Source organism: Callorhinchus milii, unplaced genomic scaffold (genome assembly GCF_018977255.1).
Source record: "Callorhinchus milii isolate IMCB2004 unplaced genomic scaffold, IMCB_Cmil_1.0 Scaffold5, whole genome shotgun sequence".
NCBI lineage: Eukaryota > Metazoa > Chordata > Chondrichthyes > Chimaeriformes > Callorhinchidae > Callorhinchus > Callorhinchus milii.
Window position 1 is genome coordinate 46,287,741 of NW_024704746.1, and position 22,076 is coordinate 46,309,816.

At 40.4% G+C, this 22,076-nt stretch overlaps 1 protein-coding gene across 4 annotated transcripts; it reads right to left on the bottom strand.

The window, feature by feature from the left end:
• Positions 1–19: 19 nt before the first annotated feature.
• Positions 20–21,706, bottom strand: LOC103179413 (protein FAM118A). 4 transcript variants are annotated; one of them, XR_487972.2, is made up of 11 exons: positions 21,575–21,706; positions 17,417–17,466; positions 14,368–14,620; positions 11,313–11,534; positions 10,127–10,255; positions 9,572–9,857; positions 5,092–5,127; positions 4,447–4,513; positions 3,371–3,451; positions 2,444–2,567; positions 20–356 (listed from the first exon to the last, which is right to left on the bottom strand). XR_487972.2 is itself a non-coding variant. In XM_007894698.2 (10 exons), exons 1-9 carry the CDS (start codon positions 21,668–21,670, stop codon positions 3,394–3,396), a joined length of 1,197 nt encoding a protein of 398 aa, XP_007892889.1. In that variant the 5' UTR covers positions 21,671–21,706; the 3' UTR covers positions 2,076–2,567; positions 3,371–3,393. The 4 variants fall into 4 exon arrangements, 3 of the variants coding, with proteins under 3 accessions (XP_007892889.1, XP_007892891.1, XP_007892890.1); XM_007894698.2 differs by lacking the exon at positions 20–356 and having other exon boundaries at positions 2,076–2,567; XM_007894700.2 differs by lacking the exons at positions 20–356; positions 21,575–21,706 and adding an exon at positions 21,041–21,062 and having other exon boundaries at positions 2,076–2,567.
• Positions 21,707–22,076: the final 370 nt, after the last annotated feature.

A 22,076-nucleotide genomic window follows, 5' to 3' on the forward strand; every position in this document is an offset into this window, starting at 1 on the left:
TATTTATGTAGATATGTTTTTGACATACCTACACAAGTAATGTTTTACTTACTATGTCAACAACATTCAATCTGATGGGAATGTTTCTAAGATGTCTGATATTTTAACCGTCCAAATTTTCTGTATGTGATTCAGGTCCATCTCATCCTCACACATGCTGTTTCTCAATTCCTTTCTCTCGCCATTGGTATTTTTTCAATCTGTGACAAAAACATTTAACCTGCTCTGAAAAAAAAACTTTTCTATGTTCTTAAGCAAAAGTTGTACTTAATTCAAGTGCCAGTTTCAACGAAAACCTTGATGGAGGAAATTTCCAGTGCCAGTTCGAATAGTCGTACATTTGTATCATTTGAATTCTGGAACCAAAGACCAATAGATGAATATAAGAACACAAATGTCAGCTGATAGTTTCAAATGACTGAAGCATCAACCTCTGATATGATTGAGATTGCATGCCTTCATGCTCTTCTTATTGCTGTTCTTGTCTAAAAAACTTTGTCAGAAAGAAGCTAGAATGGGAGTCATTCATATCAACTTGGTTCTATTTCAAATTGCGCAGTAATCAAACAGAATTCCAAACAAGGACAATAACTTTCTCACTTAAATTTAAGGTTCACCTATTATACCAGTTGGTATTGAGGCAGGGAATCAGGATAAATCATCTCAAACATCATTTACCATAACCTAAGTAAGTGCTTTGGGAATTCGATGCTTGATAATGATATTCATTGGCCTTACTATAGCCAAGATAAAATCAAACAGGTTGGATACATAAGAGGTATCCACTGGCTTTCCAACCCTACCAGAGCAATGGGTTCTCACACAATAGGACAATTTGCCCAAACACAATGTCAGACACAAGGAATCTATTCAGATGCCCAAAAGCAATGTCATAGGGCATACAGCGGTTGGAAAAATTTGAAATTAGAGCTAATTTTCTTGCAACTATATGCCATTAGCTGCATCAATAAACTAATTTTGCACAACACATTCAGCTCTGCAAGGGGCTCATTGAGAGATAATTATTCACTTTCATCAGAGATCCCATTGTCAGAAAGAACACAATAAACTCGGTGAATATCAAAAAGTTGCCACTGATGCCTTGAACTGAGAATGATCTTCATAAGCGGTCCTTCCATATGTTTCTTAAAGATGGAGTTAAAATTATAATGCCCATTTTCCACCTGTCATCACATAATCTCCTGGTGGAAAATATGTTGGCTTTTTGCCCAAAAAGAAGTATCCAATATTCACCAGTTTAGGCAATCTTTCATTTTTAAAACAAACTGTGGCTTTCATGCACTATGAACTTATAAAATGAGTCAAAGAATTCATGTCACTTCAGATGGCTTAAAACACCCAGGAAAGTAAAAATTAATTCTGCCTATTCTAAGCATCTCATGGAACAGTGTGCAAAGGAGCGCTTGATCCTGAATTCCATGCAACTGCAAAAAATAATCAAAATACTTTTATCATTATTGTCTTGAAATAGACCAAAATGCTAAGTGCTTCATTGCTCTATGATGGTCTCAAGATTACATTCTATAGAATTATTTAGCAATGCTTTTTTTGTACTTCAGTATATTACAGCTATGCACAGATCAGCAAATGAGGTACAGCATACACTAATTCTCCGCATTACTGTCTTCCTTATGCTTCAAATGTAGCTCATCTTTCAAATGAAGTTCCTTCTCTCTTCGCATTTGTGACCTTGATACTTTTCTTTTTCATTAAATTTACATCAGCATATTCTCTTGTCATTTCAGTCAGAGTAACGAGATTTAAATTGTGAACAATATCTTTCACTCAGCTCAGGAAACACCTGAAGAATAGCATTCTGTGAATTCTTCCTTCCCCTCTCAAAAAATTAGCAATTATCTTATTTCTGCTCGAAAAGTGAACAACATTGAAAGACAAAACAAGACCATGTCAAATTGTGATCTGATATTTCCCAATATGTTCACACATTATACAGTCTATCTCCCATTGCTCCGGCTAGAACAGATTTCAACACACACAATTCTTTCAATGGATGGTTGAAAATGTAGTTCAAACAAGGTCAACTTCCTCTCTCACCCACTGCCAATTTTTTATTCCATCCATGTAAAATATTTAATATGGAAATACATGGTTTCCCGCAATGATTTCTTAATATATTACAGGGGAGAATTTTAAATAAAACAACCCACCTGACAGTCATACAATGAGAATGATCATGTTTAGCAATGTAAGAAAATGAAAAAAAAACTGCACGACACCAGGATATTTTTCAGACAGTTCCATTTGGAAAGTGTGAGCACATCACAGCCATTTGCTCCAACATCCCCTGTCTTTTCCCTGAGGCACCACAATGACCAGTTAAGTCCATGTGGCCAGGAGAGCCACTGATTCACATTTAGCACTGCAAAAATTGCTTGCAAGTTCTTATTCTAAGGAAAGTTACCAAATCAACTAGTGCTGGTATGAATAAAGATCACTTTTTGGTCCGTCTGGCATCATGGATTGGTATATGGCACTTTGGTGAAGGTGCTTTATTCATATGATCTATGTTGCTCCAGATTCGGCATCTGTAATTAAAGAGTTTATTTTCATTGTATTTTCACACATTGCTGATTTTGAAAATCTTCAACATCTGGTATTTATTTTTTATTTTTTACAAGAGATCACTCAGATAGCCGCACATATAAATCCATCACTCTGCTCCCTTGCCTCCTTCAAGGACCACCTCAAGATCCTCCTCTTCGACTGCCCCTTCAGTCACCCTCCTACCCCTACCCTCCCTGTCCTCCACCCCTCCTGATCCCAACCTCAGCTCGGATCCAAATCCCTCACTCTCCAGCGCTTTGGGACATCCTCCTGACGTAAGGCGCTATACAAATTTAATTTATTGATTTGTTGCTGGAGCTACACACATTTACTGATTCCATTTATCTGGTATGGACGTCCCTGACCTGCATACTCTTCATGTTTCCTGTTGATTACCAAAGTCCTTACTCTAGGTTTGCTCTAAATAGCATTACATCTATTCTTGGCTATGAACAGTTATGACTTTTCCCTTGCAATCTTAAAATAGAGAAGATGAAACATTTAAGTTCACATTTGCAGAATTCTGAGGCCTAGATGTATACTCAACAGAGGAAACATTGGAAAAGCAGAATTTAATCGTTTCACTTGAATGAGATTAAAAGATTACACACAAAACACACAGACACTGAAGACAGAGAGAAAAAAAAGAAGTTAACCGCAACCTGCCTTTGCCAACTTTAGGGTAGACAGTTTACATAGACATAACGCTGGTGCGTTGACTTCTGATGGGTGACCTAGGGCAGGGATCAGGAAGAAAGTAATAAAGGTGCACAGCAATATGTACCATTTGCTTTTCTGGCCTTTTTCTCAACTGCACATCCATTTTCTTCTTGTCTTCTCTTTGCACAGTCTGAACAGGATGTTCCTGCAAAAACACAAAAGAAAAAATGAATACAGAAAAATAATTGTTTCACAGTTCATCAATAAACTTGCACTGATGATTTTAAATGTTGTTCATCACATTGGAGGACCAGCATGTTTCCACCCACAATAATTCAGTTTAGTCTCGATGAATACCATCCATCCACCAAAGGTTTAAAATTTCTTGAGCCCATAACTAATAGCATAGCCTTCTGTTATAAATTTGAAGTAGAGTAAACATTTTGAGTATATTTTACAATTCTGATCACCTTTTTCATCTGTTCCACACCCAGTAGTGGCTTCTTTTTAAATAAACACATATTTTTTTTACTCCCTTCCTTTGGTGTTCTCTTCATGTCCTCTCCATCTTCATAGAAACACTGGAGCCCAATTTATGCACTCAGGGGAGGCGAGACATTAAACGTCTCTCTTTCATCCACCTCTCCCCCCCTCCACACACACAAACACACACAGAATAATAATAAAGAATCCTGACACCATTTTTGATGTGCTAAACAACTCCTTCAAAAAGGAATTAAATAACTGTTTTAAACTATTGAAGACTATGGTATCAGGTATGAAATTAACAGATGGTACAGTCAAGATTAGTTCTGTACTGTTGGCCAGAAAGCATGAAGAGGAGGGGAATGTGCAGAAGGAGAAATTATTCTGGATTTTCTTTTGTAACCTTTGGAGAAATAGAATATTTCCTTTATTTCCCACAAACTAACATCGATGCTGCCTTAAAGTCAGTCAAGAGAACTGTTCTTTTGAATGAAACAACTACCTAACTTTTCAAGTGTTGTAGCAACCTCATTGAGAATGGATGGAATCCCAACCAAAGTAAGCTTTTACATTTTTTTGCAAGAACCAGAACTCATACCAACCAGATTTAAGTTGGGAGTTTAATGCTCTACCACTTATAATAGAATGCCACTTTAGAAATGTTAAGTTTACAAATCTTCATTCACTACAAACAGCTTTTATGATGTCACTTACCGCAGCCCACCTCCACTTTGCAGAGCTGCAGTAATGACACCAGTTGGAGTCTTCCCCGGGCCACGATCTGCAGCAGGAACAATGACACCAAATGGGATCTTCAGTGATAAACGAGTGAAACAAATAAAACACGTAGATGTGTTTGCTGTTAAGGGGAATAAGCACAGCTAACAATGTGGCGGGTAGGCAGGTTCCAGTAATGTTTTCATGAGTTCTACCCTCAATTATTTTTTGCAGCCAAAGCTGATTGAAATAAGCATAGGAGTATTCAGTAGTCTTCATTGAATGATTTGTATTATCAAAGCCCTTTCTATGAAAGTCAGTATTTTGTGCAAAGCAGTTTGATAAAAATCCTTTTTTAAACCTATAAAAAGAGAATACCTAGTTTTCAAATTATTTGAACGAGACATTTCCTTATTCAATATATGGAATAATGGTGCCTATGCACTGAGACAGATTACAACTGGGCATTCGTTTTCTTTCAAGAACACACTTTACTTTTATTTTCACAGATATTTACGACTACACCAAATCAAATAACCTAAAACAACAATTGAAGTTTATGGGTACTTATCGTACTCTAAAGTACGATAAGTTTCTTCCAAGTTCATATGATCTATGCATATTTAGTGCAAATTATCTTACCTAATAGAAAGTTTGTGCTGTCCACTGAGATACCATCTAAATAATAAAAAAAATTGTTAATAACAATAAGATACAACAACAACAAGATTCCATTTATTGAGATACATATGAATGGAAGTTTATTTTTTGTAGACTATACAATATTTAAATGACTATGTGCAGGAATAGAAGAAACACTAGTGCATCATTTTACTGTAGAACCAGTGCATCAAGTCATTGAGTTTGATGTTGATATTCCATGTAATTTGTGCAGAAAATATTCAATGGGTGGGTGGGTGACTTTCAGCATAAGAAAATTATTCCAATGCTGAATGAGCACCAATTAGCATAATTCTTGCTGTCATAAGTATATCATCTCTTAGTCCTTATTATGCGACAAGGCATCTTAAAGACGCATTATTTTTGTTTCACTCGTTCAGAAACGTTTGGATGTGCAGGAATAAAACCAGTAAAGAACAAAATTGATGATTCATGAGTTTTGCTCGATTGCAACAGGCCAGTTCCAATCTACATGGATAATCGGCTCTCTATTGTACTGAACATATATTTAAACTAGAAATAATTTCTCTCCTCAGTGAATACTTCTTTCCAAATACCTATTCATTTAGACTCCAGCATTTGGTCAGAAAAGAAAAAACATTTCTTTTCCAGCCTTCTGAGTCCCTCTCCTCTGGATCAGTCCCTGTCTCCCTCAAAACTGCTGTCATCACCCCCCTCCTGAAAAAACCCTCCTTAGATCCCTCAAACCCCAGCCACTACCGTCCTATTTCTAATCTGGCCTTCCTCTCAAAAGTTCTAGAACACGTTGTTGCCTACCAACTTCGCGCACACCTCTCCTCCCACTCCCTCTTCGAACCCCTCCAGTTCGGTTTCCGCCCTGCTCACAGTACAGAGACTACACTTGTGAAAGACACAAACGACATCCTCTCTATCTGTGACCAGGGCTCCCTCTGCCTCCTTGTCCTCCTGGACCTCTCCGCCGCGTTCGACACAGTCGATCATGCCATCCTCCTCCATCGCCTTTCCTCCGTCATCCAACTCAGTGGGACAGCACTCACCTGGTTCGGGTCCTACCTCACAAACCACCAGCAGTACATCTGCACAAATGGCTTCTCCTCCCACTCTCACCCGGTTACCTGCGGGGTACCCCAAGGATCCATCCTTGGCTCCCTCCTCTTTCTGATCTATATGCTCCCTCTTGGGGATGTCATCCACAGACATGGGGTACACTTCCACATGTGTGCAGACGACACCCAACTCTATTTTTCCACCTCTCTTTGCGACCCCCAGTCCCCTGATGTTCTGTCAGCCTGCCTGTCAGATCTCATGGGTTGGATGAGCGCAAATGTCCTTCAGCTGAACGTTGACAAGACGGAATCCATACTCTTTGGCTCCCGTCAACGTTTAAAACCTCACGATTCTCACCTCCTCCACCTATCCGACCTCCCCCTAAAACTCTCCGAACCCGTACGCAACCTAAGCGTCAGGTTCGACCCCCAATTATTCTTCCTCCCCCACATCCAGTCACTCACCAGCACCGCTTTCTTCCACCTCCGACGCATCGCCTGTCCCGCCAATACCTCTCCCCAAAAGCCGCTGAAATCCTGGTCCATGCCTTTGTCATCTCTCGGCTGGACTACTCTTAACGCCCTCCTCGCCGGTCTCCCATCCATAAAACCAGATCATTCAAAACTCTGCCGCCCGCATCTCCACTCCCCGATTGCCCCAGTCCTTGCCAGACTGCACTGGCTCCCTATCCCAGAGAGGATCGATTTCAAGATCCTCACCCTTGCATTCAAGTCCCTGCACTCCTCGGCACCTCCCTACCTCTCTGACCTCCTCTCTCCTCAAAACAGTACCCACTGCCTTTGTTCCTCCGGGTCTGGCCTCCTCCTTGTCCCGAGTCCTCCACTCCACCTTCGATGGCCGTGCCTTCAGCCATTATGCTCCGAGGCTCTGGAACTTCCTTCCTCACTCCCTTCGCCTCGCTCCCTCCCTTCCTATTTTCAGGGCTTTCTTTTCGACCGCGCCTTTGGTCACCTTCCTCCCCCTCCCCCTGGCTCGGTCCCGGGATCCGTTACTGTGAAGCGCTCTGAGACGCCGTCCGGCGTGGAGGGCGCTATATAAATCCAAGTTGTTGTTGTTTTTGGAAACAACATTTTTTATTTTGTCCATACTGAATGACAGCCCTTGCACATGAATCTCACTTAAGAGAAGAAACCAATCTATATTTGTATGTACTGCAAGTTCTTACTGCATGGAAATTTCAACAACAACAAAGGCGCGGTCGAAAAGGTCTTCAGCAGAGACCTGAAAATGGGAAGGGAGGGAGCGAGACGAAGGGAGTGAGGAAGGCAGTTCCAGAGCCTCGGGGTATCGTGGCTGAAGGCACGGCCACCGAGGGTGGAGCGGAGGACTCGGGGAATGAGGAGGAGGCCAGACCCGGAGGAACAAAGGCAACGGGTTGTGTTTTGAGGAGGGAGGAGGTCAGAGAGGTAGGGAGGTGCAGGAGTGCAGGGACTTAAATACAAGGGTGAGGATTTCACCATAATGATTTGTTATCTACATCAGATCTGGGGTTACTGTTCAACCTACATCTGAGACACAAACCAATATTTAACTTAATATTTTATTATATTCCTCAGTGCACTGAATTAATACCTCAGTTGGCTATGTTTTTGATTTATAAATTCTCTATAAAGTGTGACCTTTCCTTCTGATGTCATGCAGTTCCTGAATGCAATTCTTTGATATTTTGTATCTTAATGAGCAATTCATTAAGGCTGGGGAATCAATCACAGTTCAAAGTACCCCATGTTTTAGACTCCAACAATAAGAAATATGGATACCAGTTGCTATCAGCATTTTTTCAGTAAATGATCACCACAAAAAATGTCTCAAAAACCTCACAAGGCTTTTCGAGGACTTTGATCTCATGAGAAACATTTTGAAGACTCTCAATATCCACTTGATGAACAGGCATATGGGATCTCAGGGAGTGGAGAACAATACTGGAGTGTGTATCTCAAATCGTTTTGCTCAGAGTCTAGAATACCACATATAAAGTCACACTGACACTTAAGATTTAAATAGTAAATTCCCTCTCAAATGTTGCTCTTCTAAAATTTTTTTTACACATACTTCAAATTGATAACCAAAGGGCTTTATCATTAAATAATTGGTACTAATGGTATAATTTGGAACCAACTTCCAAATAGGAATCTTATTATAATAATCCCAGTTTGGATCAGAAAGTAGAACACATTCTGCATAGCTCTGGATTCCTCACTATATGTGGATCCCACTGATGAACAAACATTTTTGCTGCACAGTACATTTAATCCCTCCAAAACCCAAAACAATAATAAATTGGTCATTTTCAATCTACGACTGTTTGTGGGACATTGCTGTGCGCAATTGGCTGCCGCGTTTGCCCACAAATATACAGTCAATTCACTTTACAGTGTACTCTGTGAAGCGCTTTGGGACGTCCTCCCGACGTGAAAAGCGCTATATCAAATGCAAGGATTATTATTATTATTATTTATGTTTGCTTATGCTTCCTATCAATTAATTTCAACAGAATCCCAAATGTGCTGAAAATATGCTCTTTAAAATCCCACAGCTATCTTAAAGGAATTACTGACTGCAGCTTTTTATAATGGATTATCTTTACAGTCACATTTCCCACCGTCCCAATTCAATTACATATTGCCCAAAAGTCAAACATGCAAGAACATGCTATGGTACAATAAATAAGCAGGACACACTATATACTATAAATAATTTTGTCTTCTAATTTGTTTGTTTTTTAAAAAATCTTTTTGTACACATAACATAAGATGGGGTCATAGTTATGGCACAACTGGCATAGAATGCATGTATTAAAGAAATAAAATAATGTAAAAACAGTAGATTTTGGGGGCAATATTATTTGGAACAGTATATAGAAAAAGGGATTAAGGGATATGGGGATAAGGCAGGGTTATGTTATTAGCTGGTGTTAATTAAAAGATCAGCCATGATTGAATGGCGGGGCAAGCTCGAAGGGCCGAATGGCCTACTGCTCCTACATGTTATGTTATAAGAGAAAGTTATACTTGTACAATTATATGCATTGTGCATGAAGAAGTTGAGGTGTAGGGAAATTAAGATAAAGGAATGTTCACAAAAACTATGTGAGAAAGATGCGTGACTATTCTACGCTTGTGTAATTCGGACCACAAGTTGGCCATCCCTAATGTAGAAGATTCATCAAACAACCCTTATTGGTACCATTTTGTCTCTGACTGACGTTCTCATCTTGAGGGAGATTTTTGCTTACCTTTTAAAAAGCACCAGAAAATAATAATGCTTTCAAATTAAAAAAAAATCCAACGCCTTGTCCTCAGTCCCAAAGATGCTAGACATTTCAATGCAAAAATGACTATTGAAAAGAAATAATCAATACATTCAAGTTAACTGACTGTGAAAGACTCACCTGGAATTCGCTGCTTACAAATCAGTGCCACCAAATCCCGAAAATATTCAGGCATGTGATGAAACTGGTCTCCGTAAGACACTACCTTTATCCCATGCAGTAGCATCTCTGCTTGCAGTTTGAAGAAATAGTCCTCACTATCCTTTCGCACCAGCATGTAGTGTTCCAGATCCATCTTATTTGGAACAGTATATAGAAAAAGTGCCTGGAAGATCTGATCACGTAGAGTTTCCCCACAACCCAGAAACACAAAGGATTTGGTGCGGTACAGGTTCTGAAATTCATCCTATCAGAGGAACAAATACAAAATAACATCTAAAGCATATCAATTTAGGTGGAAATTAACCGAATATTTATACTTGAGGAAAGGTTTTTCAAAAACATACACTTTTAAGACATCAAGCAAAATTTGATAAAACATCCTGTGAGATTGCCAAAGCTTGCTGCTTTCATGATTGATGCAGTGATGTCTGCTAACTTGTTTGCTACCCACATAACATGCCTGAAGAAATTATTCTAAAACGGTTCTTTTAAACATGTAAAATCTGCACTTACCATCAGATCTTGATCCTGCATTACATCTTTGTATCCTGATGGATCCAAGACCAGTCCACAGGGATCAGTGTACAGTCCGTGTATGTGAAGTACACTGTATTTCTGGAGACCTCTCGCCCACTGAACCACCTTCAAATGAACAAACGTAATATTAAAATGTGGATGAATTATGGATTAAGATGAAACAGAAAAAGATCTAATGGATTTATTTGGAGTTGAAAGGAAAAAAATTGTTCAATGAAATTAAGACAGCTTCTCCTAACATTTGTTGCTTGCAAGTCATTTCCTCTTGATGTTTTGGGAGCAACAAAACAATCAAATTGAGAAAAAAAAAACTATTTGTACATTATATTATGTCTATTCGAGACTATCGAGATTATTCTTCTGTGCCAGAAATATTATGTTGGAAAATATGTTGTAATTTTGTATACAGACTCACTGATATCATTTGGTACCATCAAAAAAATATATTATTACTCTGCAGCTATAATGAACAGAAAGCAAATTCCAAAGATGAATTTTAACATTGGAACCACTATGGATTCAGAGCTGATGGGACAAAATTGTATTTGGCTGAACATCTATTTTGTGAAACAGCACACATTGGAAAGTATACCAAAACGTTTTCCTTTTAAAAGGGGGATGCCTCACTTCCATTCAGAGCATCTGAAAGAAGGACCCCCAGGGCAGCATGTTCCTGAAACTGCTTTCCTTTATCCCCCAGCACTGAGTGTTGATGCTCCAGCAATCCTTTTTCTGTTCCTACTATACATGCTATATAAGTGCAAGTTCTTGTTATATAAAACTACAAATCATAATTCACAGAAATTTTCTACACTTTAGGACAGATGCACTTGTCCTGTTCTAAAGTGTAGAAAATTATTGATAAAATAAAACTGAGAAAATATTTATTACAGAAAAGGCTTTGGAGCTAAATACCAAATAGTTAATAGAATAGGCTTGACTCTCCCAGGAAGCAATTTATTGAGGAGGGGAAAACAATGGGGTGTGAATAAGCAGCAGGACAGGACAGAAATATGACAGATTAATTGATTGAATTAGTGATTCCACATACTTGTGAGGAGAAATAATTTTGCACAAGTTTAGAATTCCAACTGTAAACAGATTCTTAAAAGATGGTTTGATGTCCTGCAAGACATGTCACATCTGCTTTCGTTTTACAAACCTTTTCTTTCTCCTTCAGATCTACAGATTCCATAGGTTTGCCTCGCTGAAGACCAAAGATCTCAAGCAGGTTGTCATAGTTGGTGGTGAGGACCATTGTTCCGCCCTCCATTAGTTGGAGAATCGCATCTAAGAGCATTGGGTTCTGAATGTGCTGATCCAGATTTTCGAAAACTTCCATGAGGCAATCCTGGAAGAAATTGGGCTTGGTATCACCAGTGCGCTGTGAACAAAACAACATAAACATGATAAGAAAATGAGTCAATATGCACTGCATCACAATAAATCTTGAATAAATAAATGAATGGATTTACTCACAATAAGCTCAAAGTTACATTTGTAAACTTACCCCAAGTAAACATCAATAGGCTAATTTGTCTACTATTTAGGCTTGTACAGAATAAACCTGAGAAATCATACCTTCTCCATACATATAATTATTATGAATGAGACTAAGGTTATAGCCCAACAAGGAAGTGCTAGATCTAGTTCTGGGGAATGAAGTAGAGCAAGTGGAGCAAGTTTCAGCGGGAGAGCATCTGGGCAATAGGGATCATAACATCATTAGATTCAGAGTGCATATGGAAAGAGACAAGGAACCATCTAAGGTGAAGATATTCAACTGGAAGCGGGCAAATTTCAGTGAGTTAAAAAGGGACCTAGCCAAGGTGGACTGGAAAGCAAGATTGGCAGGTAAAACAACTAAAGAGCAGTGGGAAGTCTTCAAGGATGAGATAGCTCGGGGACAGAATAAATACATTCCCACAAAAGGGAAAAGTAGGGCTTCCAAATCTCCCTGGATAACGAAGGTAACTGTATCTAGAATGAAGCAGAAAAAGGAGGCGTATGACAAATGTCAAACCCAAGATACAGAAGACAACCAAATACAATATAGGAAGTGCAGAAGAGGTTTGAAAAACGAAATAAGAAGGGCAAAAGGATTATACGAAAAAAGGTTAGCGGGTAACATTAAAGGGAATTCTAAAATATTTTACAAACATATCAAGAAAAAAAGGTTAGTCAAAGGTAGGGTGGGGCCAATTAAGGACCAAGGGGAAAATCTTATTGTGGAGGCAAAAGGCATGGCTGATGTGCTGAATGATTACTTTGCATCTGTCTTCACAAAAGAAGTGGATGCACCAAATGCCACAGTATTGGAGGAGAGGGTAGAGGAAATGGATAGGATAAGTATAAACAGAGAGGAAGTACTGAAAAGGTTGACTGCGTTGAAGGTAGAGAAGTCACCCGGTCTGGACGGGATGCAACCAAGGTTACTATGGGAGGCACGGGTACAAATAGCGGAGGCTTTGGCTACAATTTTTCAATCTTCGTTGGACACAAGAGTGGTGCCAGGGGGCTGGAGAGTGGCCAATGTGACTCCCCTGTACAAAAAGGGACAGAAGGACAAACCTGGGAACTACAGGCCAGTCAGCCTAACATCAGTAGTGGGGAAACTCCTGGAGACTATAATCCGGGACAGAATAAATCTTCACTTAGAAGAATATGGGTTAATTAGGGACAGCCAACATGGATTTGTTAAAGGCAAATCTTGTCTAACAAATCTAATAGAATTTTTCGATGAGGTAACGGAGAGGGTGGATAAAGGTAGTGCAGTTGATGTAGTTTATATGGACTTTCAAAAGGCATTTGACAAAGTGCCACATGAAAGACTTGTAAGAAAGATAGAAGCCCATGGTATAAAAGGGACAGTGGCAGCATGGATCCAGAACTGGCTGGGAGACAGAAAGCAGAGAGTTGTGGTGAACGGCTGCTTTTCTGACTGGAGGAAAGTGTACAGTTGCGTCCCCCAGGGATCAGTATTAGGACCACTGCTCTTCTTAATATACATAAATGATCTAGCCTTGGGTATAGCAAGTACCACTTCCAAGTTTGCGGACGACACAAAGTTAGGTAGGGTGGTAAACAGTGAGAAGGATAGTAGCCAACTGCAGGAAGACATATACAGAATGGTAAAATGGGCAGACACATGGCAGATGAGTTTCAATGTAAGAAATGTGAGGTAATGCATTTTGGTAGAAAGAATGAGGGGAGGCAATATAGGCTAGGTAATAATGCAATCTTAAGGGGGGTAAAAGAACAGAGACCTGGGGCTGCAGGTAAATGAATCCTTGAAGGTGGCAGGACAGGTAGATAAAGCTGTAAAAAGGGCATATGGGATACTAGGCTTTATAAATAGGGGCATAGAGTACAAGAGTCAGGAGGTTATGATTAACCTATATAAAACACTGGTTAGGCCTCAGTTAGAATACTGCGCCCAGTTCTGGGTACCACACTACAGGAAGGATGTTAAGGCATTGGAAAGGGTGCAGAGGAGATTTACAAGGATGGTACCAGGAATGAGGGACCTTGATTATGAGGAAAGGCTAGAGAGGCTGGGATTATTCTCATTGGAGCAGAGAAGGTTACGAGGAGACCTAATAGAGGTCTTCAAAATCATGAGGGGATTTGATAGGTTAGAAAGGGAAAAACTGTTTCCACTGGTGGGTGTGTCGGTGACTCGAGATCACAGATTCAAAATAGTCTCTAAAAGAAGCAGAAGGGAGGTGAGAGGAAATCTTTTCACGCAGCGAGTTGTTTGAATCTGGAACGCATTGGCTGAAAGGGTGGTGGAGGCCGATTCGATAATTACTTTTAAAAACGCGGTGGACAGGTATTTGAGGAGGACGGGTTTGCAGGGTTCTGGGGAAAGGGCTGGGGAGTGGGACTGACATTAATTGCTCTATTCAAAGAGCCGGTACAAACTTGATGGGCCGAATGGCCTCTTTTTGTGCTGTATGATTCTATGATATAGGAACTATAAAACAATGAAACTTCTTTATACACCAACACTTTAGCATCTTTACCTATTTCCTGATCAAATTGGAAGAAGAAAATACTCATCAACATATAATTTTATGTTCTTCCAACTGCAGTTATATTTCACTAGCATACTTATCCAGATACTATCAGAATAGTAAATATATAAGAAAATGAAATGAAATGAAACTGTATACATATTCTGAGATAAACACAATTGATTGACTGTAATCACTCACTGGTGACATTTTTCTTATCAGATCATGTGCAACAACAAGAAGATCACGGTCTCCTTTTGCTTTTTTGCGGAACTCTGCAACATCACATGGATGAAGCACCTCCAGATCGTCAGCTGCTTCAATGACTGCTTCAATACAACTTCGCCACGAACGCAGAGCAGATACATAGGGAGCAACAGCAGCACTCACTCCCGTTCCAATCACCAAGAGCAAATCAAAAGGCTCTTTTCGGGTTAAACTTTTTAGAAACTTCCTGTGAAAGCAAATAAAAAGGTTACAACAACAACAACAAGATTGCATTTATAGAGCGCTTTTCACGTCGGGAGGACGTCCCAAGGCCCTGGACAGTTGGGTCGGGACCCGAGCAGGGGGGAAATGGTCAGGGTGAGGGGAGGGAAGGGAAGGGAGGAAGCGAGGAGGGGGTAGAGGGTCGAGAGGGGAGCTGAAGGTACACATGCAATCTTAAGGGGGGTAAAAGAACAGAGACCTGGAGGTGCAGGTAAATGAATCCTTGAAGGTGGCAGGACAGGTAGATAAAGCTGTAAAAAGGGCATATGGGACACTAGACTTTATAAATAGGAGCATAGAGTACAAAGGGCATTACATCGTACACACGAATATTTTAGTCCTCATTCTCTGAATATAACTCAATATACACATATGACCATGGGAAAACACTCTTGTGAGAATCCACCTTTCTAACCACAATGGTCAATTGACTTTCCCTACCTCCAGCCTATCTGAAAACGAGACTTATTTTGACTCATACTTCTATTCTTTATTGGAAGAATCAACAGAGACAAAGTAAATTAAGGATATGCACCAATTAATGTCGCCCGGCTCCGACACTGTCTCACACTGCAGGCCGCCGAAACTCTCATACACACCTTCATCACATCAAGGCTCGACTATGCAAACTCACTGCTTGTTGGCCTCCCAAACTCCTCCCTCCACAGGCTGCAGATCATCCAGAATTCTGCAGCCCGGGTCCTTCCCCGCATTAGGCTCTGCGGTCTTATCACCCATCCTCTCCTGATTCCACTGGCTTCCCATCACACAGAGGATGCAATTCAAGATCCTGGTCCTCACCTGCCATGGTCTTGCGCCCCCCTACCTCTCCAACCTCCTAACCCCCTACCACCCTGTTCGCTCCTCCGTTTAGCAGGCTCCAGCCTGCTTCACGTCCCCCGCCTTGCTCGTCTCATTATCGGTGGCGGGCCTTCCGCCACTATGCACCCACCATCTGGAACTCCAACTCGCAGTCCCTCCATCTCGCCCCCTCCCTCGCCACCTTCAAGACCCACCTCAACAACTTCCTCTTTGACTGTGCTTTCAATCTCCCTGCTTCGCCCCCGCCCTTCCCCCTCCCTGACCCTCAGCTCACGTCCGTAACTCTGTCTGTCCAGCGCCTTGGGAGCTCCTCCCGACGTGAAAGGCGCTATACAAATGTAATTTTGTTGTTGTTGTTAAATAGAGATGCGAAAAGTTGTGTTTTGACTGTCAAAGCTAAACTCTACACATAGAACAAGGAAGCTGAACCTGTTCTATACATTTATTTGTTCATGATAAAACTTAATTTAAACCTTTATTTAATTTCATCATGTTTTTTCCATACTCTTAAAAGTCTTATTTCCTAAGTATGTATCTTCCGTCATCTCAAACATCCCAAACAAAACTTCTTGGAAAGTGTCTTTGATCCTGCAGACAAGTTCGTAGGATAACTATCACAACCTAAATCCTGTGGTGGGACTGGTGCCATTTCAGATGAACAAAGGTTCTTTGGATCTACCTAGCTGCCTTCTCCGTTATTAAGGGAATCATCTACTGAGACACACAATTTGGCATAAGTGCAAGACAGAATGAGGAACTGGACAAAAGATTGTGCAGCACTATTTGATAAATGGGCACAAGTTAATTTCAGTTAAACATTTTGCTTGCAAGTGCTGATCTTACTAAATTGCACTGCACATGAATCAAAAACGTAAAGAAACCCATCTGTTGTCTTTTACAAAACTGAATTGCTTCAAGCCTCCATTAATTTGCAGCATTTCAACAGAATCTTGAAATTCTTTAAACTTTCCAAGCATAGGGTAGATTGAGCATTCTGCATTTCAAAATAGGTTAGATGTGTTCAACTCCTTCATTGCATGACATTGAGCAGCATAATGGCACAAATTCTGATAGGAAATTGATAATGGTAAATCAGTATACGTCAATTTTTCTGAAAATGTGAATTAGCAATAATCCTGGCATCTGATATAGTGACTTATCACATCCGTCTTCAAGGTATCTCAAAGCACTTCAAAAAGGGCTTAAGTGGGTGTAATACAAAATCTATTCAAGTTCCTGAATATTACTTGAATCCAATTATTCCAGGTATTCAAAACAGGTACTCCAGTGCAGAAAACAATGGGACTACTTTTAGTAGTCTTTACCCACCTCTTTAACTCATCATCCCCTGTCCTCTACCCCATTTTCTCCTTTATCTTCCTTGCCCTGTCTCTCCTTTCTGTTAGCCCTTAAACGCCTCTCCCTCTCAACGTGCACCAGTTCTGACGAAGGGTCGTGGACCCGAAACCTTGACTCACTTTCCTTTCTCCGTAGATGCTGCCTGACCTGCTGAGTGTTCCCAGTGACTTCTGTTTTTGTTTCAGATTCCCAGCATCTGCAGTATTTTGCGTTTTGGACTACCTTTAGTGTTAGTCACACCTGAAACAGACAGACTCTTTGCAACTAAGCCATTGAACAGTTTCACAAACTGTGCTAATTAACGTAATTGAAAAATGGAACTCCACAACTGCAAATTATGTCTTTTATTTAAAAAAACTGACATCAGGATTCAACACGCACATGTTCCATATAATAAAACATGAACTTCACGGGCTATATTTCCTCCTTCCAGTTCCTGTAATTTTTACCCTGATTTTTTTTTCAAATAATTTATAGTAAAAACCCAATTTTTTCATACTCCCAAGATCAAATAAATGTCCTTCCTGTGGATAGTCATTCATGTACTTTTGTTAAGTTCACTTTCAGTCTTGTTATTTACCTGGATTTCCGCTCACTCCTTGAGGAAGGAGTTAGTGAATCCATGTGTGCCTGAAATATACAAATGCAAAATAATTAGCATGAAAATATATTCAAAAAACGTAATATGTTCTAATACAACTGCACGGAAACCACTTAAGGTTCAGAAATATAGATTTCTGTACAGTCTGGTGATCTATTTTCAACAGAATCCCACTCAAGCTTAGAAACCTAATTCTGGTATGAATCATTTCTAGTCAACCAAGGACTTCCAATAAAAATATTACCAAGTAGCTGCAGCTTTCCCAAGGCAACCATCTTTACGCTTCAATATTTTCTTTGGCAAAGCATTTTTGTTTGTGTAGGATAATATTAAATAATAATAATCCTTGCACTTGATATAGTGCCTTATCACACTGTTGACACGTCTCATTAGTTTGTCTAACAGCAATCTTTCTAATTTAGCAAAAATAAGATGAAGTAAATAAATCTGAAAGGACTTTCAAACAGCCTCGCTGGTCCCATTAGGCTTCCCATAGAGTCAGACTCCTACTGCTGTCCAATGGCTCAACACTCAGAAGTCTCCCTCGTGCACCTCTACCCAAGAGACATTGGTGCAACGATAGAAGAAAACTTAAGACGTAACCTCAAAATAGGCACAGTATGCACAGAACTCCTCACTATTGTTTTACTTCACAGTTGGAGACGTCTACTAAAACCACAGAATACCTGATCCGTGAAACCAACGGGCAACTCTATTCTTGTTGCTGACGGTTTTCTACTGCAATGATTACAATGGTCGAAACAAATGTTCTCAATTCCAACTGCTGTTAATCACAGAATATTATGCAATTAAGTTTTTTTTAATATTATGCAGGAATGGGCATCTGTTAAATATTATTTGCTAGAATGATTTCCAAATTTGCACGCATAGATAGAAAAGCTTCAGGAAGTATTAATTTTAAAATAAATGGTTTTAGCTCTGATCTTTAAACTCATTTGCACAATTTTGGTAAAATCGTTCAGTAAAATACCACTGGTACAAGTCAAGCACCTGAAACAAATTTTATAGCCAAGCAATTCAGTAAATTGTCCTGGTCTCTTTGTTAAAAAAATCTTTCTTCTACTCTATATCACTCTGATAACATTTCTCTTAAACCTTGGTTTCATTGGATTGTAGATTAAGTGACCAATTTATATATATTTTTTGGAAGGGATTATTACCCTCGGAAAGCGATCTCCCAATCGACTAACACCCGGGTTCCTACCTACTTACTGCTAGGTAAACAGAGGTGTGTGGAGTAAGGAAACTTGTCTAAGTTTAAGCCCAACTCTTCTGCCAACCTCAAGAGCACAACATGTTATTTCTCTTAATGTTTCCTCAATTCTACTTTCACGAATGGACAGGAAAAGACCTATTTTTGATTACCTTTCCAACTTTCACTGCTTCTCTCCTGGAAGCTCTCATTGGGGTATAATTCTATGAATGGCATCTGCAATTTGAAAATTCTTCCAAGCATGAGCCAAATAGGTGAACTTTTACATTGTCCAAAGGACATCCACTTCCCAATCTTTCAGATCTGCATGAACCCTTTGTTCTCTTCTTCACCCCGGATTGAACAAAATTAATATCACTGCCCCAGCAGTGACAGAAGAATCATTGCACCCCACTGACTGAATTATTAGACTTGAACCTCACATGTCACTGCATGAGTTCACAGTCAGAACCGCTAGAGACTGATTTACCATAGAATTAAATTAGAAATGAGAGTACAAAATAAGTCTAACTCATCCATTCCAGTGTTTATACTTCACACGTGCCTCAAACCTCACCTAATTCCTGGAATGCGCTCTTCCCTTCTCCATGTATTTATCCTGAATACTTTCTGAATGATGGGAATTTTCCCTCCCCATATCAATTTCATACAATCACATCAATATTTGAGAACTTATGAATTTAAGTATGTTATAATCATATTTAAAAAACAACATCCACCTATATTTGGAAGCTGGTCAATTTCACTTTGGGAAGTTCCTAAATACTGAATGTAAAAATATTTGTTAAACATCCTGGGTGTTTATATCTTTGCGTATTTATTAGTTTCACAGACTCACCTTCATGTTTGGGAAACATATTTAGATCTCTAGTACTTTAAAGAAACACATATTTTAGATGACGCAGATGAGAACTCAAGAACTGAGCCAAGGAAAAATAAAACTTGTGTCTAACTCTGATATTACACCCCAGTTGCAACCCAGTGCACAAACTGAAATTCAATATGCACAGGACAGCATGTGAGTATGGTATGTGAACCAGAGTTTGTTCCAAAGCAGTTACACAGTAAGTTTCCGATGTCTTAAAAGAATGATAGCAATTTATTACATTAATCCTGTGAAAGATAACTGCCCTGAAACACACCCCAATTTGTCTACTGTACATTGCAAAACTTCACACAAGCACACTTTCACGTTTAAGGATGTGCTTCCTGAGTTAAGAAACATTTTGCCAGCAAGTGTCAAATGAGACATCAGTCACATTTTCTCAATCCAATCAAAACTGAAAACCACAGTGAATGTTAAATGAAGTGGCTACTACAACAACAACAAAATTACATTTATAATGATAATCCTTGCATTTGATATAGCGCTTTTCACGTCTTCTAGACGTCCCAAAGTGCTTCACAGAATATACTGTAAAGTGAATTGACTGTACATTTGTGGGCGAACGCGGCAGCCAATTGCGCACAGCAATGTCCCACAAACAGTCGTGGAATGAAAATGACTAATTTATTATTGTTTTGTTTTGGAGGGATTATTATTAGGCGTGTGGAGTAAGGAAATTTACCCAAGGTTTCGCCCTGCCTGGAATTGAACTCAAGTTATAGAGCGCCTTTCACGTCGGGAGGACACAACGAAAGGCAAACCCTCCCTGCATGTCTGTACACATACACACGCACTAGTTTGAGTTTTATAGGATTCAAGGAGTTATGCGTCATCACTTCAGCTACACGTGCCAACATTCTTGAATTTTAATATTTGTGGGACAGTGTGGCATGCAAACAGCCACAACACATTACCGAAAAATGCTGTGAAGCACTTTGAAACATCTTGACATGATAAAGCCCAATGTGAAATACAAAGATCAACATAACATGAAATTATCTTGTGCATTTCCCAACACCAACAGCATGCAACAGCAAGTACAACAGGATGGGCGCACAAATGTTACGTCTTGTTTCGCTAATTTAAGATGAGTCACACAGATCTTTGCAAGAAGCAATCATCTTTTTGTTTGACAGTAAAACATGCAAAGGAATGGATGTGAAAGTCCTGCACAATATCCTAATAAGACGTCTTCTTGCAAAAAAAAAACCCCTGCAATTAATGCATGTAAATTACTTATATTTAGAAAGTTTAAAATGTATTGGAGGATATTAATAGGACAGAATGTATTGGCCGATGTACAGATTACCAAAATAACCCTCTAAACCAGCAAATTACACTACATCCCAAGGGAGCCCACTTTTACAATGGAAAATAAACCTTACCATGTAATGTTTTTTTTTGGGGGGGTCTCTCTTCTTCCCCTTTGACGATGTATTTGCATAAACCGGGGATTTGCTGAGAGAAAACAACTGGAAATTACCTTTTTTTCTCTCTCTCTCTCTCCCTCGACTTTACCCAATGATAGAACAATAAAACAGCAAAAATGCCACAACTTCAATATATATATATATATATATATATATATTATTTCACACAAAAGCCTCAATGGTTTACGGCGATATAAGGTACTGACGAGGTGACCCGAGACGGGTAAATTTTGTCGGGCGTGTTGACGGCGCTGCCGGGCCCCGCGGGCCGGGCCGGGGCTGCGCTGCCGCCCTCCTCTCCTCTCCTCTTCGCCTTGGGCTCTCGAGCCTGGCAGCGCGGTGAATGGGGGTGAGGAGTGGCCGGTGGTGGTGGTGGTGGTGGAGAGAGGGAGGGAGGGAGGAGGAGGAGGATGGCGGAGGATATTGCTGTCGTTGTCGAGATGTCGCGCGGAGCCGAACCGGGTACGAATCCGTTTAAAACCCTGAAAACTCCACTCCAACCGCCAGTCGCTCAACCGCCGCTCCCGCGTTTTCTATCTCTCTCTCTCACTCACACACACACACACACATAGACACACAGCGCTCACCATAAAGCCGTCCGCGGTCTCTTCCCCGCACAAAAGTTCCGACTCGGCCCCAAAAGCCTGGCATGAAGCTTCACGCAGGGAGAGGGCGGTTGCCATGGTTATGTCGTTGCTGTTGTTCCTCCTCTGCCCTCCAATGTGGCCACGTCAGGCGGGATTCACGCCCATTTGGGCGTTTTTGTGCGTGAAAAACAAACGGCTTTTGGGCGGGTGCCTAATTTTCAAATAATTTTTAATTTAAACCTGCCAGCCGTATTTTTTTTATTCCTCTCTCTCCCTTTGAAGACCTTTTCTTACGCAGTTTCGAAAGCACCAACCTAAATCGGTCAACGTATGATATTGGGCTACTTTTTGGACTAGTGTTTTTGGACTTTGGGCTACAAATGTATTTAGTTTCCGGCTCCCCTGGGGGCGGGTCCGGCTCCCCTGGGGGCGGGTGGTGGGTCGGGCTCCCCTGGGGGCGGGTCCGGCTCCCCTGGGGGCCGGGTCCGGCTCCCCTGGGGCC